The sequence below is a fragment of the Ostrea edulis genome, chromosome 2 (assembly GCF_947568905.1).
Source record: "Ostrea edulis chromosome 2, xbOstEdul1.1, whole genome shotgun sequence".
NCBI lineage: Eukaryota > Metazoa > Mollusca > Bivalvia > Ostreida > Ostreidae > Ostrea > Ostrea edulis.
Window position 1 is genome coordinate 108667937 of NC_079165.1, and position 22560 is coordinate 108690496.

The 22560-nt window shown below is 34.4% G+C and overlaps 1 protein-coding gene across 1 annotated transcript in view; it reads right to left on the reverse strand.

Moving 5' to 3' along the window:
- Positions 1-5394: 5394 nt before the first annotated feature.
- Positions 5395-22560, reverse strand: part of LOC125680241 (hemicentin-2-like) — a 168386-nt gene continuing 151220 nt past the window's right edge. The window contains exons 17-21 of the mRNA XM_056156020.1: positions 20219-20240; positions 14817-14881; positions 14686-14704; positions 14444-14520; positions 5395-6005 (exon numbers count right to left, since the gene is read on the reverse strand). Of these exons, the coding sequence (XP_056011995.1) occupies positions 5920-6005; positions 14444-14520; positions 14686-14704; positions 14817-14881; positions 20219-20240 (269 nt within the window). The 3' untranslated portion in view covers positions 5395-5919. The remainder of the gene's footprint in view (positions 6006-14443; positions 14521-14685; positions 14705-14816; positions 14882-20218; positions 20241-22560) is intronic.

A 22560-nucleotide genomic window follows, 5' to 3' on the forward strand; every position in this document is an offset into this window, starting at 1 on the left:
AGATAAACTATTGACCTTAAATGATTAAGCATTCCCGAATTACCACATTGAGCATTCAAACTCACAATACTAGAAGTTTCTATGAGCCATTTAAGAATGATATATAGTGTGTGCTATTGCAGTTGACCTTTTCGCACTCACAATGATTGCCTAAATATTTAGTTATTTTTCATACAATTTCTTGTAATAATTGGACCAAATCTATTACCTATACATATTTTTTGATAGAAATTTATATCACTATACAGTATAATACACCAAATATGTTTAAATAACCATTTCATATTTCAATAAATAATTAGTATCAATGGAAAGAGACCCATGGATTGCCCATGGATCACTACATGTAAGTCCTTCTGAGTCATCTTGCCCTCACAGATAGGTGTGTCTTTCATAAGTTTAAGATTTCTAATTGTAGTTTCACAATGAACCAAAAACCCACTATTGGATAACTGAGAATGCATGTACATGTATATTGCATTAACTAACGGTAGTTTTCCCCGGGTGAAGGTCTATGTCCACTGTATGTATAAGGGGGGGGGGGATTAGCTCCATTATGAAACTTTTCTAAAAATTTGATATACATTAATGTATCAATGATGTATGTTTCAACTAAATTTTGAATTACAAGGAAAATTCAAACACATTGATTGAAGTTATACAATTAATATTCTATCATGTGCATATTTTTTTACTAATATATCTAAGAAAGAATAATCAACATTGAAATTTCCTTTACATCTATGCAATATTATTGTCTTTCAAAGGCATGTACATGTAATACACGAGTACATGTACTTGTTTTCCCTTAAATTAACAATTTAGTTTAAAGTATGTTATATCATATACCTAGTAGTGTATCAGCCCTGATACACCTATCTTGGCTAGGGTGAGACAGCTGCAAGTAGGTAGGGCTGTCTCGCCCTAAGGGCCGATATATCTCTGTCTCGGCACGTTGTCAAGGGCTGTCTCGCCCTCATATTTCAAATGGCTATTTCTTCTTTAATATTTTGAAATCTAACATAACTACATGAAAAAATGATGTTAGACACAATTTTTTTTCAAATATAATACTTTCTTCCACGACAAAATTTAAATTTAAGCAGAAAAATTAAATAAAAACGTTTTCAAAAACGGCGCTAAATTGTAGCGAGTATCTAAGCAAAGGAGGGGGGGGTAACCCAAGTAACAATTGTTTATTTAGAACAATAAACGTTTAACTTCATTTAAAAGTAATCAACGTTCTAGGCGACAGAAAACAGTAGGAGGATTATGGGGGGTGATACTGAAGCATTTTCAGAAATTCCCGGTCCTAATGGAGATAAAATGTTAATTTACGGCAATTTTGATGTAGAAAACTGCTTTAAAGTTTAAAACGATTTCTGAAATCTAAAATCCCGAGGACTTGGCAATAAAACGAGAGAAGCAGAACCATTATCTTCCGACGTATTTCAACGACTTACAGATGCTAAACAGATGGGAAACGGTAAAAAAAAAACTTACTTCAGTATAAGGTAACATTCCCTAAGCAAAGAAATAGCAGCATCAGATCTGTAAACATTCCCGTTCATACGATGACGCCACGTAAACAAAGTTCTACAACTCTTACAAATTACATGAAATATTGAAAACGGGCGAGTTTGGTAAATCCGAAAAAATAAATAAAAATAATTCACTTATTTCCAATTTTAGTATCAATTAACAAGCCCCTAAGAGCTACTTAAAAGAATATACATGTACATGAACAACACAGCGATATATATGACGAGTTTCTCAGCCAAGCAGTTCAGTTAATTCTAGACCACATGAGGGGATGTCCATAATTAATCACCCAATTATCGTGACCAGCAATGGAATAAAGCTAAAAAACCCAGACTTTAGCATGTTTCACAATGCCAATAGTACTGGAAACATAACCATTAGTAAACTCACTGAAGGAATGAAATAGTCAAATATCGTTGTACAGTATACATGTATTTATGTTTGGGTCAATAACCAACCCCCACCCCAATTTTTTTAAAAACCTTTATCAGCTTGTTGTGTTTTAGGTATATGATTTAGGTATTTAGGTATATGATATAAACAATATATATGATATAAACAATATCACTACTGCAAAATTTGGGACTTGGATGAAAAACATTAATTCACTTATATGAGCTCAGAGCAGGGGATGTTGTACATATAGAATATCACACTCTAATGTTGATCTCGGACCTGGGATTGGCCCCGAGAGTTGATCTCGGCCCGAGCCCGTAGGGCGAGGGCTGAGATCACTCGAGGGGCAATCCCAGGTCCGATATCAACATTAGAGTGTGATATTCTATATGTACAACATCCCCTGCTCTGAGCTCATATAAGTGAATTAATGTTTTTCATCCAAGTCCCAAATTTTGCAGTAGTTCTTTCATCTTCGGAACTTGATTAAACAATTTTAAATTTGTGGAGTTGTGGGGGTCATGGGGATATGTCATCATCACTGTAAATGGAGTACCTGTTCAAAATATAGATAAATATATCTAAATATAGCAAAAAAGATGAATATCTGATATACTCAGAATTGTCTTTAAAAATGTTTATCAAAAGAAAATATAGTACCTCTCTTGTTGTTATACTTGTTGACTCGAAATCCCCTTCAACCTGCACTGGTCCTATCTAACCTCCCTTGGTGCTCAAGCTGATGCCTAGAAAAAAGATCATCATGATTGATATTTGCACAGTTAGGTCTATATTATACCATTGAGTAATTAGACTGCGTCAGAAAATGTGAATTTTAAAATTGTGTCTCAACACATATTCAGTGAAAATTTGAATACTGATGTTTCAAAATTATAAATTGCAATATGTGATGACATGTATATATGTTTTCATAAACTGCCATAGACTTATCATATCTGTTTTATTTACAACATGTGGTTCAAGAGAAGGGCATAGTTGAAAATTACATCGGCCAGACAGGCGACACCCTACAACACAGGATGACTGTACACCGTCAACAAATAAGGGAACCAAAATACCAATGTACCAAAGTCAGTAAACACATTCGAAACTGTGCCAAAAATGTCAGTCCGAACTTTACCATTTTCCCCTTTTACAAATTCCTGAGAGATACTACAGAAACGGAGCGTAAAACTAAAGAAACGTTGTTTATTCGAGAATATAAACCTGCATTAAACGCTTCATAAAATGCAAAACTTTATATGATTTATAAACATTTTCACGCATTATAAATCTGTTTTATTTGATTGTTAACACATAGGTCAGAAGTCAACTGCTATGTAAACAAACTTGTCATTATTATTGTAAATATTGTATATTTTTTATCTTGCACAGGCCAAAAGTCGGCTGTGTTTTTTTCCCCTTTTTTGTCATGTAATATTTCATAACATTGTATAATGACGTCATAATGATCTTTCTTAAAGCGTCAACACAATCCGTCACTGTTTACGTCATAGTTAAATCTATAATGTGTAACTAAGCAATAATGTCATAACTCTTAAAAGTTGAAAATGAAACCGGTTGAGTTATTTTCGTCGTTCTAGTTTTTCTTTATTATTTTATTACGTGTGTGGATATATACCACTCAATGTTAAAAGTGGAAAGAATTAGGACATGCCTTATATGTCCAAAGAGCTGATCCAAAATCTTTCAATCAAATCAAAAACCTATAAGCACTACAAAATAGATAGTTGGGCAAACACGTACCCCTGGACCTCTGGAAGCACCGCCGTAAACGAGTAACACCCGCCGTGAGTCCTATATCCTGATCAGATAAACGGAGGTATCAGCAGTCAAAACCAGTGTCCTAAGAACAGCCTAACAATCGGTATGAAATATGTCGGACAGCATTTTACAGAATGATAGGTTGTATTCACGAACTAGATCGTTATAACGACTATAGCATTTGCGAAATGCTGTCTTCAATCGAGACTGTTTAAACACCTGCACCAACCACTTGTTTGTCAGTAGCTTGCCTCGATTTAAAAACTGATCATACGAAGAACAAGCTCTTGCGTATCGAATCAGTTGAGATATATAAACACCATTTTCAGATGATAATGGAATATTGCTACATAAATATGAGAAGTTGACGATGAAGAAGCTGAAATCATCCCGTTTGTCATACCGTTGAGTTGTCAGTTTGCCGGTAATGTCTACTTTCAATAAGATATCTAAGTATGAAGCAGAAGTGGACGATTCTGTGGCGTCTTTTATTCCGAACTCATGTGGATATATTGAATCGACATATGAATGAAAGTCATGATTGTTAATAGACAAGACGTCATCAATATATCTAAATGTCGAATTGAATGCCACAACAAGATATTTTTCTTCTCACGTAGACGTTTTTGAATAAATTCTGCTTCGTATGAATATAGAAACAGGTCAGCTAACACAGGAGCACAATTCGTGTTGATGGGGTTTCCATCAGACTGTTGGAAGACCTGATCACCAAAGACCACGAAGATATTGTCAATGAGGAACTCCAACATATTTTTTGTTTCAACTTCAGAGTACTTGTGCGAGGAATCAAAGTGGTCTTTCACAAGGTAATTTTTTGTATCACTCTTAAAATATACATTCCATTGGATATCAAAGGTTTTGTATTATCAAAAAAGGATCTAAACACATGTATAAAATCTTAAATGAATAAATGATGAGGCCAGTTGATGAAAAAAGTCGGATTTAGCTTTCAACACCACACAAAAATAGTGGAAAGTAATATATATCCATTTTTCAAGCACACAAAATAGTAGATTATGATGGTTGCACTTCTAAATTAATTATTACATTCTGAATACAAATAGATTCATGTTCAAAATTGGCAAAGTAAACTTAAATTTCTATGATTTATGTCAAAACGAAGAAGAAATAATTGATCACCAGTTGTGGAGATGCCCCATTGTCCAACAGTTACTTGGAGTGTTGATTAATCTTTGTAATTAAAACAAAAGTTGATTGATTGATGGATTGAGTTTATATTGCTTAATGTCCTATTCAAGAATTTTTCACTCATATGGAGACGTCATCATTGCCGGTGAAGGGCGGCAAAATGTTGGCCTATGCTCGGTGCTTACGGCCTTTGAGCAGGGAGGGATCTTTATCGTGTCACACCTGCTGTGACACGGAACCTCGGTTTTGCAGTCTCATCCGACGGATTGCCCCATTTAATCGCCTCTTACAACAAGCAAGGGGTACTGAGGACCTATTCTAACCCGGATCCCCACTGGACTAAAAATGCCATTTTAAACTCGGATGCCACTATATTCATATGTGGAGCATTAAACAAAAGTGAATCAACTAAAAACATTTAATATTATGTTGATGTCGATAAATCATTATACATATAAAATGAGATGTTCAAATAATAACTTATTCATACAAAGTCTGGTAAATGAAATAAAGAGTATGTTAAGAGTCTAAAACAACTGCATATGAAAGTAATAACATTGTAGATTTCAATACCAACTGGAAGAAATGGTCTTTTATTTTTGATGATCTTTAATTCTTGTCAATGATCTAGATAGGTTGACATAGAGTTATTTGTGTCATTATGATATTATATACTAATATTTTGTAATCAGATATTCATATACATGTATAAGAGTGTATATATTCATATGGAAATAAAAGTTTACCCCCCAAAAAATTATTTAAGCATCAACTTATTAATGTTAATTTAGCTACACCTAAACCAGAGATACATACTTTCTAAAAGATTTCAAAAGGGAAATGTTAAACTGTCTACGAGAAGGCAAAATCAAGAGATAGAAAAACATTTCATATAAGATGAAATCTGCATCATGGCATTCACAATTAATCAATGTTCATTTAAGACTTATTAAACATAGTGTTTCTCTATTAGTGGCAAATTGTATCTTTTTCATGAAAAGATTGTCTGGATTTCATGCTAGATTCCTAGTTCTGAAATGACGTGTTGATGTACACGTCAGCAGTTGTTGAAGTCTTGGAGTTGTAGTAAGTCTCATCTTTGTTGTCGTGATCTGTAAAAGAAAGTTATAATACATTTGATAACATTTGTTATTAGACAAAATAGCAAAGAAATCATAAAATTTATCAAGAAACTGAAGAAAACTACACGCACCAAAATTTATACTGTACTTCTTGATTGGAAATTTCAAATACCTGTCTTTTAGAATAGAATCCCCGTGAAAATAACCCAACTAAAGAAAACTGACCTTAGAGTATGATTCCCTCCATAAAAGCACAGTGTAAAGGATTTCTTCTACGAGATAAGAATTTGAGACATGATCCTCAAGTATAGATTTATAGAGTCCCAACCCCCGTGAAAGGTGAATAACGCACAGTAAACAATCTTATAACTCAAATAAGCAATACAAAAGTATACATTTAGATTTTATACAACATCAGCAAACTTACCCATCAATACTATATACTAAGTTTGCCCCACCCTGGGGTCAGAATCTCTACTCTGGGGATCATGAAAGGTGAGTATAACGAACATTAATCAATCTCTTAACTCTTACAAGCAATATAAAATAGATAGTTGGGCAAACACGGACCCTGGGCACACCAGAGGTAGGATCAGGTGCCTAGGAAGAGTAAGCATCCCCTGTCGACCGTCACACCCGCCGTGAAACTTATATCCTGATCTTATAAACGGAGTTATCCGCAGTCAAATTTAGTGTACCAAGAACGGCTTAACAATCGGTATGAAACACGTCAGACAACATTTGATCCAATGATAGGTTGTATTGACGAACTAGATCGTTATAACGACCATAGAATTTGCGAAATGCTGACTTCAATCGAGAAGTTGAAACCCCCCTACCATCAACTTGTTTGTCAGTAGCTTGCCTCGATTTACAAACTGACTATACGCAGAACAAGCTCTTGCATATCAAATCAGTTGAAAGATATAAACACCATATGCAGGTGATAATAGAATATCAGTATGTAAATATGGGAAGTTGACGATGGAGAAGCTGAAATCATCCCGTTTTTCATACAGTTGAATTGTCAGTTTGCCGTTAATGTCTACATTCAATACAATATGTAAGTATGAAGCAGAAGTGAACGACTATGTGTTGTCCTTTATTTCGAGTTCACAGGGATATATCAAATCGACATATGAATGAAAGTTATTATTGTAAATAGACAAAACGTCGTCGATATATTTAAATGTCGAATTGTATGCCACAGCGAGAGAATTTTTCTTCTCATGTAGAAGTTTTTTTTAATACATTCTGCTTCATATGAATATAGAAACAGGTCAGTTAACAAAGGAGCACAATTCGTGCCCATGGGAATTCCGGCAGACTGTTTGGAGACCTGATCACCAAAGACCACGAAGATATTGTCAATGAGGAACTCTAGCATATTTTTTATTTCAACTTCAGAGTACTTGTACATGGAATCAGAGTGGTGTTTAACAAATTAAGTTTTTAAATGACTGATCACTAGATATGAATATTTCGGTTTTCCATTTTTGTTGAAGATGCAACTGTCGATTATGTCAAAAAGTCTAATATTTCATTTATCGTGGGGAATGGTTGTGTATAGTGTTGCAAAGTCAAAGGTTTTAATGTTTTTGATTTGGGAAACATTCTGCTGTTTCAAGTTTCCTAAAATTTCTTTAGAATCTTTTAGAATCCACATTTGATTAACACCACTTCTGGCATATGCAGTCGCACAGTAAGTTTGAAGTTTCTCCTTCACTGCTGTTAATATTTTCGTGAGGAGCAAAGATAGGGGCTTGGTAGAGCACTTACTGGATCCAGCAATGTATCTTTGTTTGGAAGGGTTTTTATGTAGTTTAGGAATCCAGTATAGGTACGGTAACTCATATTCATTCGACCCTTTGACTGGAATATTAAATTTGTCGAAAACTGAAGCATGTTTTTGAAGAATTTCATGTTTTGAAAGGGCAGTTGGAGTATAAGTACGATTACCAAAAATGGAATTAATGCCAAGTTCGTTTAAAGTATAATTGTAATAATGAGCCTTACTAGCAAAGACAATGTTGTTACTAGTTTTGTCAGCTGGAACCAAAACATATTCCTCATGTAACCTATCTAATTTGTTTATCACTTTTGGTTTACTAAACACAAAAGGATAGACGGTACGTACTTTTGTTTTAATATGTTTAATGCGGGATTTTAATATTCCTCTTATGCTTTTAATCCATTCTGACAATGTATCACGTTCTTCTTTTTCATATTTAGCCCATAGTCTGGCATAATCTTCGACAGAATTCATAATAGAGATGAAGTTCTGTCGCCAATTAAAAGACCGAGGTTCTCTGTATTTAGGACCTTTTAGAATAAATGAATTGAGGTCCTCATTCTCAACTATATCAACATCACCAGTGATGACATGTCCAGCTGGACTATGGTTGAAAGAAGATGAAGAACAAGAACACGTTGGTGGATTACATATAAGATGGTCTATATTTAGGCACTGCAAAGTTTGTTTATAATTGAAGGGTTTGGATGCAATAGTAGACGTATAGCTGTAGGAAATACAGGGTGTAGACTTGAACTTGAAATAAGTTGGAATACACGACTGAACCCTTTTATGACGAAGACTTTTGCTTATGTTGACGGCATATTTTCCTTTGTTTGTAAATTTCAGCTTAAGGAACTGGAGGCATAATTTGGAAGGAATACCATCCATGACCAGTGCTGTCATCCATTATCATAGAGTTCAGTCTATATTCAGGTGTTGAAAAATCCAAGTATAGACCAGCCATAGCTTCTTCAAATAACGTGTGTAAAACTCTCAATGGAATAGAGTAAAGTTTTGTACGGATATGATGTGGACCTAATTGTATGTTGACGTAAGGCAAAAGTGAATCAAACGTGACATCATTTATACTTGGTCTTTTGTATGAACGATGTCCATGACTGCGTTTCCGTCTTTGGGTATTGGGAAAGAGTCACATCACATTCACGTTATTTCCTTACGTACTAGTCAAATCGCCCACACCATATATATTATCATTGCATCCATATGGAAATGCAGTACCTAGGGTCCTGATTCAGTGATCTTCTCGTTGTCTACGAAAAAGGGTGCTTAATGTTGGATTGTTTGTGTGATGGTAATTTTTTTTCCAAAATCCTTACCCTCATGGACAAGACGGAGTGGTCCGTTGCATTAAAATGCTTGTAAAGAAGTTGGTTACCACCATTATTTATTTGAAATCTGTGCCCCGATATTCTTTTATTAAGTGAACCCTTCGTTTCTCCCACATAAATTAAGCCACAAAGGTTACACTCAATGGCGTAAACAACATTAGAAGTAATGCTTATAGGAGTTATGAGATTGATCACTGTTCGTTATCTTCGACTTTCATATTACTGTATCCATAGGGCATTTCAATGTTAAATTTCAACGGTACTTTCTCCATTTATGCAAGTACATGTATATACAAAGTGACTTTGCATGAATTATCTTTGCCCACTCATTTCAGTTTTTATGTTTTTTTGGAAAAAGATGCTTGCTCATGAGTATGGAAACTTTGAGAAGCATGTTTTATTATCTACAATCAAATTTTACAATCGGATACATAACTGGAAGATCACATGTTTATTGATGATTCAGGTGACATTGGATGTGACATTTTGTAATCAAAATTCAACATTTAGATGTTTGAAATACACGTATATGTTTGTATAATTAAAATGTTGTATGATTAAATCTCTAGAAGAAATATATAATATAGGAAAGAAGATTCCGCCTTACAATGGACAATCTCCTTTTGTAGTAGTTTTGGATTTTGAATTTAAATATTACCAAATTCTACAGGTATTGATGTCTTATCTGAAAATTTCCAAAGTTGTAAACTTCGTCATATCCTAACGTTAAGGTTGCTCATTACAAAAATATTTTATTGAATGACTCGTTAAAACACTCACAGATTCACCATCGTGTACATGATATTTTGTGATTGTTTTATGAAATGATAAAATGAAAGCGTTTGTAAATAACAAATTTTCCTGGGATTTGATGGATGATTTGAATATATACTACAAATGCCTGATATACTTTGATATTCACTCTGGTTTTTAGATACAAATATTAATAAGAAAAAATCATAAATCTTTTTTTAATAAACAACTAAAATCTTCAAGAAATATGTCGATTTGAAAAAAAAGATATGTCAGACAAATAAATCTTGAAATATTGTGATTTTTTTTTCAACCACGTCCGATCTCAATTATTAAGAAATGGTCATATAGAACATTTCAATCAGAAATATATTTCTACTTACTGGCTTAAAAACAGTTTACCAATTTAATGAATTTATAAAGCACACTATTTTTTTTTTATTCAAAACCAAGTTCATGAAATTAGCAGCAATTTGATTATCTTAAAAATTTCTAACAATTTTAATCTGGATTGGTACTTTTTTCCTCTGGGTTGGTTCATATCTTTTTGAAAAAGTAACGATCTTTCTGACGTTTGGTCATTTCATTGAATTATTTCTTTTTATGCAATGCAACATTGGTAGATACGTCTTCAGCTGTAACCATACAATGTGCTGTGCAGTTTTCTATATATGTAGTTATTGGGTATTTCAGGAATAATATAATGGAATATGTCCTATGGTGAAAATGGTATGTATTATTTATTCATTCATAAGTTTAACGGATATTTTGATTTGATTATGCACAGCATTTCTCTGTGTATAAAGATCATTAAAGAAATATTGTCCTACAATTTAGTTTTTAAAAAAATCTGTATACGTCACGTCATATCAAATATTCGTCCGGAGTGTTAATCTACATCTACATTACGAATGATGTTCATGGGCATTTAAAATAGTTTTTCAATTAAAAGAAAAGGTAAAGATAACGAACAGTCATCAACCTCTAACTCCTACAAACCAAAGAAAATAAAGAGTGGGGCAAACTCTGACCCATAAATATACAAGAGGTGGGATCAGGCACCTAGGAGGAAAAACAATCTCGTATCGAACGGTTACACGCGCGGTGAGCCTATATCTATATAAGATAAATGGAGGGATCGTAATCAAAATCAGTGTGTCAAGAATGGCCCAAGAATTGATATGAAACACGTCAGACAGCATTTGACCCAATGATACGTTGCATTTTTAAACTATGAATTTTCATTGTATGAGTCAAAACCCAGACCCAGAAATCATGGATTTTATAAATGTGGTAGGGGACTCCCTGCTCATCTTCATTATCAAACTGGTTTGTCTACATCATATCATGGAGTGGGGAGGATATGGAAAGTCTGTATTACCTTTTGATGTTTTGATACCATCACTCAACAAACCCGTAGGGCAGAACAACTTAATTCACAATGGTTTGTTCATAAATCACCTAAGTTCAATATTGCGACACGTAAATGTTTGTAAAAAATGACTCTGTAATATTTGACGGAACTGATAATTTTCAAATGTGTAAAGTGTATTTCGAAAAAGATTAGATCGACATGGATCATACCGGTTATCTCAAAATTTTCGCTTAGGAGAAATGTATCCGATACATTTTTACAAATGACCAAGACCTTGGTGCAATGATATTAACTCAGGTTTATGACATAATGTATTTATTGCATGAGTCATTGAAAATTAATGAATCTCTGAGTATATTTGATTTTTACATATTTTGTAGTAACTCATTGTGAAAGTATCAGATTTTTTCAGGGTTTTCACAGGACCCTACAGTTGTCATTGTAACCCTTGTTATTAGCTTTCCGTAATAAATGGTACAGGTGTTTCATATGCTGTTTAAAACTGATACAGAAAGACGCACGGATACCAATTTTATATCAAATCAAAGTTAGGGCTTTATTCAATACAATATTTGCATTAAGATGTTCATTTACTTTCAAATGAAGTAAAAGCACGGTTGCTTACGGGCAGTCTTGCTATTTTTAAAAACCAAGTATTCACCATAACAGATATGTTTTCGCACCCTAAGAAATAAATGACCAATTATTTCTTTTGAATTTTACATATATTGTAATATATGTTAGTGGGAATAGTTTTTTAAAGTATCAATGGTTGTTTTCAGGTTTACTATGGTGCTGTGAATACTATAGTTGCCCCTTTCCTGTGTTAGTGTTAGAGTTAATGCTTCCGAAAAATGTCGCCGTCACTGCGGTATACTTCATTCCCAACCCGGTAGATAAAACAAATGAATAGTTTGGAAGGTACCATGCTTTAGATTCCAGACACCAAGCTTTCTAATACCTTTATATGTTTTGTGTTGGATAATATTGCTAGGTTTGAATGAAAAACAATCGCAGCTAATAATGAGATCACAATGCACTGAAGAATCGACCGCGCGTTATATTTCCAACATTAAATAGACAGATTTTAAAATGCCTGAAGTTGTGTTGCCAAACTTCCGCCAGAGTTCGTTTACTCACAAACCAAACTCGTCTTCCAGTTAGGCATTATGGGATAAGGATTTCCTAGGAAATACAAAACCACGCTCCCGCGTACACCGTGTAACATCACTGTAGAATGAAGCAAAACATAACGTTAAACGTAAACAGTTCCAAACAAGAATGTAAACGTCAAGTCCATTGCTTTACACTATGATTTGAACAGAGTCACGCTGCTTTTTAGTGATCTTTTGATCACTGTATGTTTAAAATAGAAATACATGCTTTTATATTAATTCTGTTAATGTCAATATTTTAACGTTTTAACTACTTCTTGTGTGTTATTTGCCCGCTTGAGAATCGCGGACTCACAATATACAAATATGTTTATCTACTGCGTCAGCCGGCAGAGGTATTTATCTAGATGAGGCCTCGGCGGGGAGTTTGGTTGTGTCCCAAGACGTTGTGGATCTTCGCTCGTCTTAACAGTCACATCATAAACATATTATGAATGCCGAAGGTGATAATATAGACAAATATGGATCTTACTATGAAAAATGAACTGATGTTTTTTTCCCCTATATTTATTCCACATAGAAAGATAGTACTGTTGCATTGGGAATGTATTTATTACTTTCCGTTTGAAATTACTTGTATATCCATGCTCAATGTATGTTAAAACGCGGGAAATATAACACAGCCGATGCAAACTGTGGATTATGACGTCATATGTGATGCTATTTTACTTTCAAACAAAGCGATTATCAGCAACAAAATTTTCTTATCTTTGTCATTAAAATAATTAACTAAACTAATTGAGAAAAGGATACTAAAGCAATAGCTTTTTTTTCAAATCACATACTTGTGTATTTCTCTTATCGTGCATATTACATAGTAAAATCCCTCGACTTCCTCTTAGCTGACGATCGCGAAGTGATCAATCGGAAAAAAAGTGTTTTAAATCTATGTATACTATACTTAAGATAGATATGATAGAAATTGTTTATTTCTTTCTTGGCTCAAACTGACATGTGCACGTAACCCGTGTTTCCTCGGCCTACGGCTTCCCTTGTATGGAATTTTATACTGTAACAGGAAGGAAGAAAATGCACGGGTCTCCTGAATTTCTCTGCTCAGGTGCTCTACCCACCGAACTATCTGGTCACCGGTGTACAAACCCGGCTGACAGCTACAATATCTATCCGTCATATTCGACTCCACTTTTTTTTTGGCACGCTGTTTTTGGCTATAATAGCTCTAAAACTTCATTGTTATTTTGGATTTCAAACATTTCGGTTGAGCATCACTGAAGAGACGTTATTTGTCGAAATGCGCATCTGGTGCATCAAAATTGGTACCGTATAAGTTTTAGATTGATATGCACTACCACTGTATATGCTATCATGATATTTATAACACTATATTATATGGTTTTATAATTCTTTTTTTTTAATTGAATTTATGCTTTGTAAGTTTGAAAATGAACACAAGGGGGGGGGGGTGTAGACCTGTATGTATCATGGATACTTTATTTAAGATTATTATTCGATGGAAGCAGTGGAAGTTGCATTTAAGGTCATATTCGAAAAAAAGACATCCACTTCTAAATGCCGAACGTCGATGAAGGAGTATAAAAAACGTCGTCAGTTTGACGTGGCCAAATTACAAGCCGGGTTCAAACATACGACATCTTGGACACACTATTTGCCGAGAAACATGATATACAATTTTCTAGTTATATTTAAAGAAAAAAAAAGACATCCCCTTCTAAATGCCTAACGTCGACGAAGGAGTATAAAAATGTTACGTCTTCAGTTTGACGTGACCAAATTACAAGTTTGACTCAAACATACGACATCCTGGACACACTATTACAATATCTGGCCGAGAAACATGATATACAATTTTCTAGTTATCTCTTCTTTAAAGAAGCAATGGCGCTTCATTTAAACAAACTTGAATCCCCTTTAACTAGAACTGCTTGTTGCAAATATTGAAATTGATTCTTTTAGATAACAAAGACGACATCAATGATACCGGTAATTTTCCATGAAAGAATCTCACTTGATACTTCAACTCAACTGGACTAAAACAATACCTTGCTTATCAGCAATTGTTGAAAGTTTTTCATATTTATTTTCACCACTGGATCCCTGTATGCTTTCATAAGGTTGCCTGTAAAATATCTGATAGATAATATATGACAGCGAAAACTCGAAAAATCCATTTTTAAAATTGAGAGAGAGAGAGAGAGAGAGAGAGAGAGAGAGAGAGAGAGAGAGAGAGAGAGAGAGAGAGAGAGAGAGAGAGAGATAGAGAGAGAGAAAGAGAGAATCTCACATTTCAATTTCTTTTTTTTCTAAAAATAAAGAAAAACAATGGATTGACAATTGATATGGAGATGTCTACACTTTTGTTCAATTTCACAGCTGGCTGACAATCAGTGTAACTGATAAGAAACCGTGACAAACCTTTAGTGGAAATATCTTCATACTGATGCCCATCTTCCCTCCCTGTTATTTCTTCGTACACATCTCTGAAGTATAAAGGTACATGGTAATCAGGTTGATAAAGTAGGTCATAATACGGTATTAACGTATTCTTTAGTTTCCAGGAGCTGATAAACATCATGTATAGGTTTTTTTACTATCCATTTGCGCATGTAATTCATTACATAGATATTCATAAGGGATCGAGGATATGTAAAACGACAATTGGTGTTTTTCACTGTATGATCCTTATAACTATATCCCGGTGAAGAAAATTGATTTTAACTAGATGTTGGTTTGAACATATTCTGTATATACAAAATAGGGATTTTCGTCACGAAATTTCAACACGTTAGATTCAAGACTAAAATCACGAATTGAAGACAGAACCGGTATATTTTATTTATTCAACAATTCTCTTGTAAGATCAAAATCAAGGAGCGAAAAGTATCACTATTTTAAGACTTACTTCATATATTGCATGATATTAAGTTCTCATTTTTAAAAATGTCCTAACCTAGATTTACCAAAGCGTGTCCACCACCTTATTCTCAATATGCTACTTCAGGGTTCATGTAGTTGATCAAAAACGAAAATATGTTTTGAATTGATTTCCCGATAATTATTGTTCTAATGAAGTTAAATTCAGTTGTATCTTACGGACTTGACGACATATATAAAACAATATAAAAGTTGGAAGCAGGAACTCTGGAAGAAACGTTATGAAGTTTATTGTCAAAATCTATTGACCTCGCCTTTTGCTTTAAACCTCTACTCTTGTGGTTGCAAAATCTCCAATATTGGTACATCCCTTTCCCCTTTCCATAATTCTGCATCTAGTTTTGATATAGTATCAGAAAAATCAAAGAACATTCTTTTAAATGATAAAGACATTTAATCACTATGACCACTTTTGCCCTAGCCTGGTACAAAAACCCTTATCCCTGGGATCATGAAATTTATAATTTTGGTAAAGGGCTACATGCTCCTCCTGAATAAGTATTTATTTTCAATTCAATGCCAGCAACATTATTTAAACGTTTATCCATGATCACCGTATGCCAAGTTCGAACCTGCGCTTACTTTCTCTGAAAACGGATATGATGCTATCGATTTCTTTCTTATATTTAATGATTTTCTCGACTTTCGTGAAACACATTACACAAACTCCCTCCGAGTGTGGCGGCAACTCGATAATCTTCTGTATGGTATCCCTTTTCTCATCGGTCAGCCTAAGTTTCAGCTTCGAAAGCTTCTTTAATGTCGCAGTACCGTTTCGATCAACTTCTTTTATTAGAAATGAAAACCCGCACAGACAACAAATATTACATAAACTATATATCCTGTGTGGTGTGGACGGTGAGGCTGGTATGGCCGCATCCATTTTACTTGTTTATATATACGTTCGGAAGTCGTCGTTCCGAGAATATACAATCGCACCGAAGATTCTCAAGCCGATCGCTGATTGGTCATTGCAAAAGTTCAAGCTGAGATGACCTCTAATGGGGAGTTGTTAGATCCTTGTGTAGCGATAGTAGATGAGCGGATCAAAGGATCTAATTTTATTTAGATTAACAGTGATCAATTTCATAACTCCTATAAGCAATACAAAATAGATAGTTGGGCAAACACGGACCCCTGGACACAGCAGAAGTGGGATCATGTGCCTAGGGGGAGTAAGCATCCCCTGTTGTAACACACGTTTTAAGGACTGTTACCCATTGCTAGCTATTATTACCCTTAAATGCGGGCTTTCTGTTCTCAGATTGTAACAACACGTTTTTTGAAATCTTTCTCCACCAATTAGATTCGAGTATTTTGCATAAAAAATAATAATAATAAACTTTATCAAATATAATGAACAGTAACGTGACATGGCCATATTGACAGCGTTTTTGACTTGGAATATTTACCCTGAGTTAACGAAATTCACAATGTTGGTGCATCCCTTTCAGTTTTTGCCAAAGATCCAGTTCTCTTTTTACGGTATCAGCACAATCAAGAAGAAAAATTTCAAATTATCAAGACACTTGATCACTATGACTGTTTTCCCCACCCTTGAACCAAAACCCACATCCCTGAACTCATTAAATTTACACTTATAGTAAGGGTTCTCTTCTTCTTATGAATTCTCATTTGGTTTCAAAGGAGCATTAAGTGCATTCGGGTTATTTAAAAAAAATACATATAAACACTTTTTGCAAAGTCTAGTCCTCCCCTGGTTAGACCCTCTACCCTTGGGAAATTTAATATTTGAGTAGAGGCCTTTTTAATCCACACGACTGCATTTAGTTTTTTTTTTTAAACATGTACACTTGTATGTAATACACTTTATGAAACGTTGTCATTTTTTTTTATCAGTACCCCCCCCCCGACTTAGGGGATGACGTCCTGAAATTCACAACTTATGCCCCCTCGTTTCAAAGATGGTTCATACCAAATGTAAAATAATGTAAATGGAAAAGTAGTTATAAAGAAGTTGAAAATGTTCAGTTGTTAACACAGGACGAACGACGTACAACGATGGGCATATACTGATATCAATATGTTACATGTGTGACTCGGGTGATCAACATGCAATGATAAACTTAAATGTAATTATCATGACTTCAAAATCTACCACTGTCTTGATTATGTATTTTACACACAATATAAATATGATTATCCATATCCATAAAAGATATCCGTGTCCTCATAATGAAGAATGAAGATAATCAGTTGGTCAGTTTGAAGAGTAAAATCTACCAAATCATTCATGGAGCATTGCTTTTCCTACTTTTGAAAAGAAATGGCAAACTTCTACTGTTTGACCACGTGGAAATTGAGGAAAAGATATATGTAATTATGTATCTTCGATGTAAGTTGTAAATAACTATACATTTGTGATTTGATTTGGGAAATAATTCATTCATACCGATTGTTGGGCTATTCTTGGCACTCTAATTTTGACAGTACCATACGAATGTATCCGTTTACCTGATCAAGATATAGGGTTCATGGGAGGTGTGACCAGTCGACAGGGGGTGCTTACTCCTCCTAGGCACCTGAACCCACCCCTGGTACGTCCAGGGGTCCGTAATTGCCTAACTTTCTATTTTGTGTTGCTAATAGGAGTTATGAGATTGTTCACTGTTCGTTATCTTCACCTTTCATACTATATTCCAATAACGTTTCTCATATATGAAAAATGAGGGCGGCCTAGACAATGAAATACAACACCAGAATTGACATCATGTCCACGTTTCTTTGACGGCTCTCTCCTTATAATGATTATGCACTTAAATTTGTGTGTGGGGGTCGGAAAGAAGTGAATAATTTTTACTGTATCAAAATATTAGTAAAATAATGATTAGCATATGTACTATGGTATTTATATGAATGTGACTTTACATTTCCAGTGATAAAGTTGTGCAATACTAATATGTTTGTGAGCAGTTACAAATGCGAAACATATCGAAATGGCTGCTAAATTGAAACTAGGCGAAAATAGTTTTTCTTTAAATTTACTCTCTGTAATTGTGGGTCTGGTCGGTTCTGCAAATACTGGTATACATATCTACCAGAGAAATAATCAATGTAAATGACAGCAATACTGAATTCAACCTTAAACCCCTTAAGACATTAGGATATATTCGTTCCCTATATGCTATTTTCAAAGTCAACTCATAGGTGGTGGTTATCTGGAAGCACGAAAACGAATTTGAAATTCAACTTGTGACCAACAAATAGTTTCACTTATATTTAGAACTTTAATAAACCATAGAGTCCTTCCTTAATATCCCTGATTCAGAGGCCTAAATGTTTGCAGTTTTGGAAGAAGCATCTCTCCTCATATTTGAACGCAGCTATTTTGTTCCATGTCCAGGAGTCAAGATTATTTTTAAGCATGTATCCTTACTATATAAGCCATTAAGTAAAGAGCTATCGATCCTTTGACCCAAGGTAGATTGTAAAAGCTCCCCTCTCTCTCTACGAAATTGTTATATGCTCTGTTATGGCCAATTTAACATTGTACCAAATATTTTCCGGATTTTTCAGTTCCATATATTTTCGGATTTGTTTGAATGTTTCAATATCCGGTTTAGCTTGGATTTTACATTTTTCGTGGGTGCACGAGCTTCAGTACAATTTACCAGCCATTTAGATTACTAGTCACCTGTGCTGAAAGCCCTATATTTTTCTATGAGAGAAACTTCTAAGATAGTAAGTTAAATCTGACATTTTATATGCAAATTATTCTACAAGAGAATTTATGTACATATTGTTGTTAACTGAATGTTTACAGCGTGTTTACTTGCGAAAATGCATTTTTGGTAACATGTTCAGAGTGCACGCTTGTTATAAAATTCATAGCTTTATCGTAACGTTTTCAAAGTATATGATGATATGGTTCATATTAACTTTCATAGTATTGAAGGACATATAATTATGATGTGAAACGTTTGGTGTGAATTTTTTGTGCACTCTGCAATTTCCATGTATTGATGGGAATGTTTTCCTCTAGCTATTTATGTGTAATATTTTGTAGTTTCTAGGAACATTAATTTTTCACTTTCTAGTCTGACGAAATTGTTTTTCGTACATTATGTACTGGTTTTCTAGAGTACAAGTGTATAGTATTTACTGTAAACAATGTTACTTACTGAGGTTGATAGAGTATTTGTTTACTAGGATAACATTTATCAAATGTTAGGTAATTTGTCTTTGCTATGAAATACTTTATTTTTGTTTTTGTATATTGGCAGTAAATCACACCACCACCACACGCAAACATACACATGTATGCTGTATGTGTGGATCATGCTTGCTAGATTTAAATAAAGTGTGTGTATTTACAATGGAGTTGACTTTGAACTGGGGGTATCAGTACATGCTCCGTTAGATGTTCAATAGTAGAAAGTAGTAAAAGTTATAGGAAATAATGCATTTCCAGTCTTGGGTACCAAGAACTAAGAAATGATGGTTTTTTAAAATTTCAGAAGAAATATTCTTGCTCGTAATGACTATGAAAGTAGTTTGCCAATTGCATACCCCGGACTTGTATTGACCCAGTGGTAATTGAAAGGTTGAGAATGCTCATGTTAACATGAAATAGACGAAGACAGACAGAAACATATTACAGTAGAGTAATACATGAATATGCTTCCCATTTCAATTGCAAGAAAAAGAAGATACATAATGTCTGATGGAAATGTATTTTGACGTAATGTAACTCGTATGTTTTGTAGTCTTACGAGTTTAAATACGGAAAATGTATACAATTAATGTACGTCCATGAATCATAGGTTAAACATTGACAGAATTTACGTTTAAAACAGAAAAAAAGCAAAACCAAGCATTTCACAACGTTGCAAATGAGTTTACATTTTCATATTTATATTCACCTTTCTCTCTGTACAGTTGACTCTGAAAACATAAAAGAGAATCACTTATGTGTTTGTTTGCTCGCTTCTTTATAGTTTCAATCCCAATTTTTGTTTATAAATACTTTGCCCCATTCTAGGTCCAGTTATTGTGACACATTCGATCTTTGTTTGGTCTTGTGGTTTACATATTAACCTGCAATACAGGTAGAATCTTGCTGTGTACGTGCTAAAATGAAAATGCCATCAACTTTCCTCATCATATAAACCATCTTCACAAGTCAAGGGTTATTGATTCGTTACCTTGCACTAACCCTTGACTTCAGTCACCAATCAAAACATGGGTTTGCGACAGAGGATGGCGTAATACGCGAAAAGAAAATCATCCAATGAGATTCCTTGTTTAAGATGCAAGTTTCGTAAGAGAAAAAACAGAAAGTAAACAATGGTCTTCATCAGGTACTTTTCTTAACATCTGAACATGGCGTGTTGACTTTATATGTAGCGTAATTAATAATTCACATTTTCTCCCCCAAAATGTTGTAGCTATTTATTAATATATTTCGATTTTACTTAACTTGTTCAATTTGTTGGGGAAAAAATCGACAAACGTACTTGGGCAATCCATTGCTTTCATGCGGCTCGTATTCGAAACTTCGTCGAATTGTTTCGTTAAAAAGATGAATTTGCGAAAATCGATCGACGATCCCAAATTCTACACTGGCACCATGTTGCGGATGCCGCGCCATACGTGTTTGGTTTCGTTTCGACCGATTATAAAATCTGTTGTCTGAATGGTTCCACGCTACATACTACAAACCAATCATATGCTCCGTCTCGAGTCTATGTTTTGAATGGTGACTGATGTCAAGGTTTAGTGCGAGGTAACGAATAAATAATCCTTAACTTGTGAAGATGCATATACATGTATAAATATCTTATCTGCAAATCCATCGTTATGAATTATAATGAAATCAGGTTATTGAGTTCCAATATTGTATAAATAGTGAAGTTTACACAAATCAAAATGGAAAGAGGATATTATTGTCCCCTAACACGAAGATTGGCAAACCAGTAACCAAAAACAAACACAAGTATGTCCAGTGAAACCACCCTGCCAATTAAAACTAAAGTCGTGATTGATATGATGTTACGTTTGATTCACTTTTGCCTCACGTCAACAGACAATTGGGTCCACATCATATTCGTACAAAACTTTACTCTATTCCATTGAGGGTTTTACATACGTTATTTGAAGAAGCTATGGCTAGTCTATACTTGGATTTTTCAACACCTGAATATAGACTTAACTCTATGATTATGGATGTTGCCTACCACAGGCTCTATAAACCAGCACGGACCATGGATGATATTCCTTCCAAATCATGTCATCAGTTCCTTAAGCTCAAATTTACAAACAAAGGAATAGATGCCGTCAACATAAGCAACATCCTTCGTCATAAAAGGGTTCAGTCGTGTATTCCAACTTATTTCAAGTTCAAGTCTACACCCTGTATATCCTACAGCTATACTTCTACTATTGCATCCAAACTTTTTAATTATAAACAAACTTTGCAGTGCATAGATATAGACCATCTTATATGTAATCCACCAGCATGTTCTTGTTCTTCATCTTCTTTCAACTACAGTCCAGCTGGACATGTCATTACTGGTGATGTTGATATAGTTGAAAATGAGGACCTCAAATCACTTATTTTTCAAAGTCCTAAATACAGAGAACCCCGGTCTTTTAATTGGCGACAGAACTTCATCTCTATTATGAGTTCTGTCGAAGATTATGCCAGACGATGGGCTAAATATGAAAAAGAAGAACTTCATACATTGTCAGAATGGGTTAAAAGCATAAGGGGGATATTAAAATACCGCATTAGACACATGAAAACAAAAGTACGTACCATCTATCCTTATGTGTTTAGTAAACCAGAAGTGATAAAAGAATTAGATAGGTTACATGAGGAATATGTTTTGGTTCCAGCTGACAAAGCTAGTAACAACATTGTCTTTGTTTGTAAGGCTCATTATTACAACTGTATTTTAAACGAACTTGGCATTCATTCCATTTTTGGTAATCATACTTATACTCCAACTGCCCTTTCAAAAGACGAAATTCTTCAAAAACATGCTTCAATTTTAGACACATTTAATATTCCAGTCAATGGGTCGAATGAATATGAGTTACCGTACCTATACTGGATTCCTAAACTACATAAAAACCCTTCCAAACAAAGATACATTGCTGGATCCAGTAAGTGCTCTACCAAGTCCCTATCTTTGCTCCTCACGAAAATGTTAACAGCTGTGAAGGAGAAACTTCAAACTTACTGTGCGACTACATATGCCAG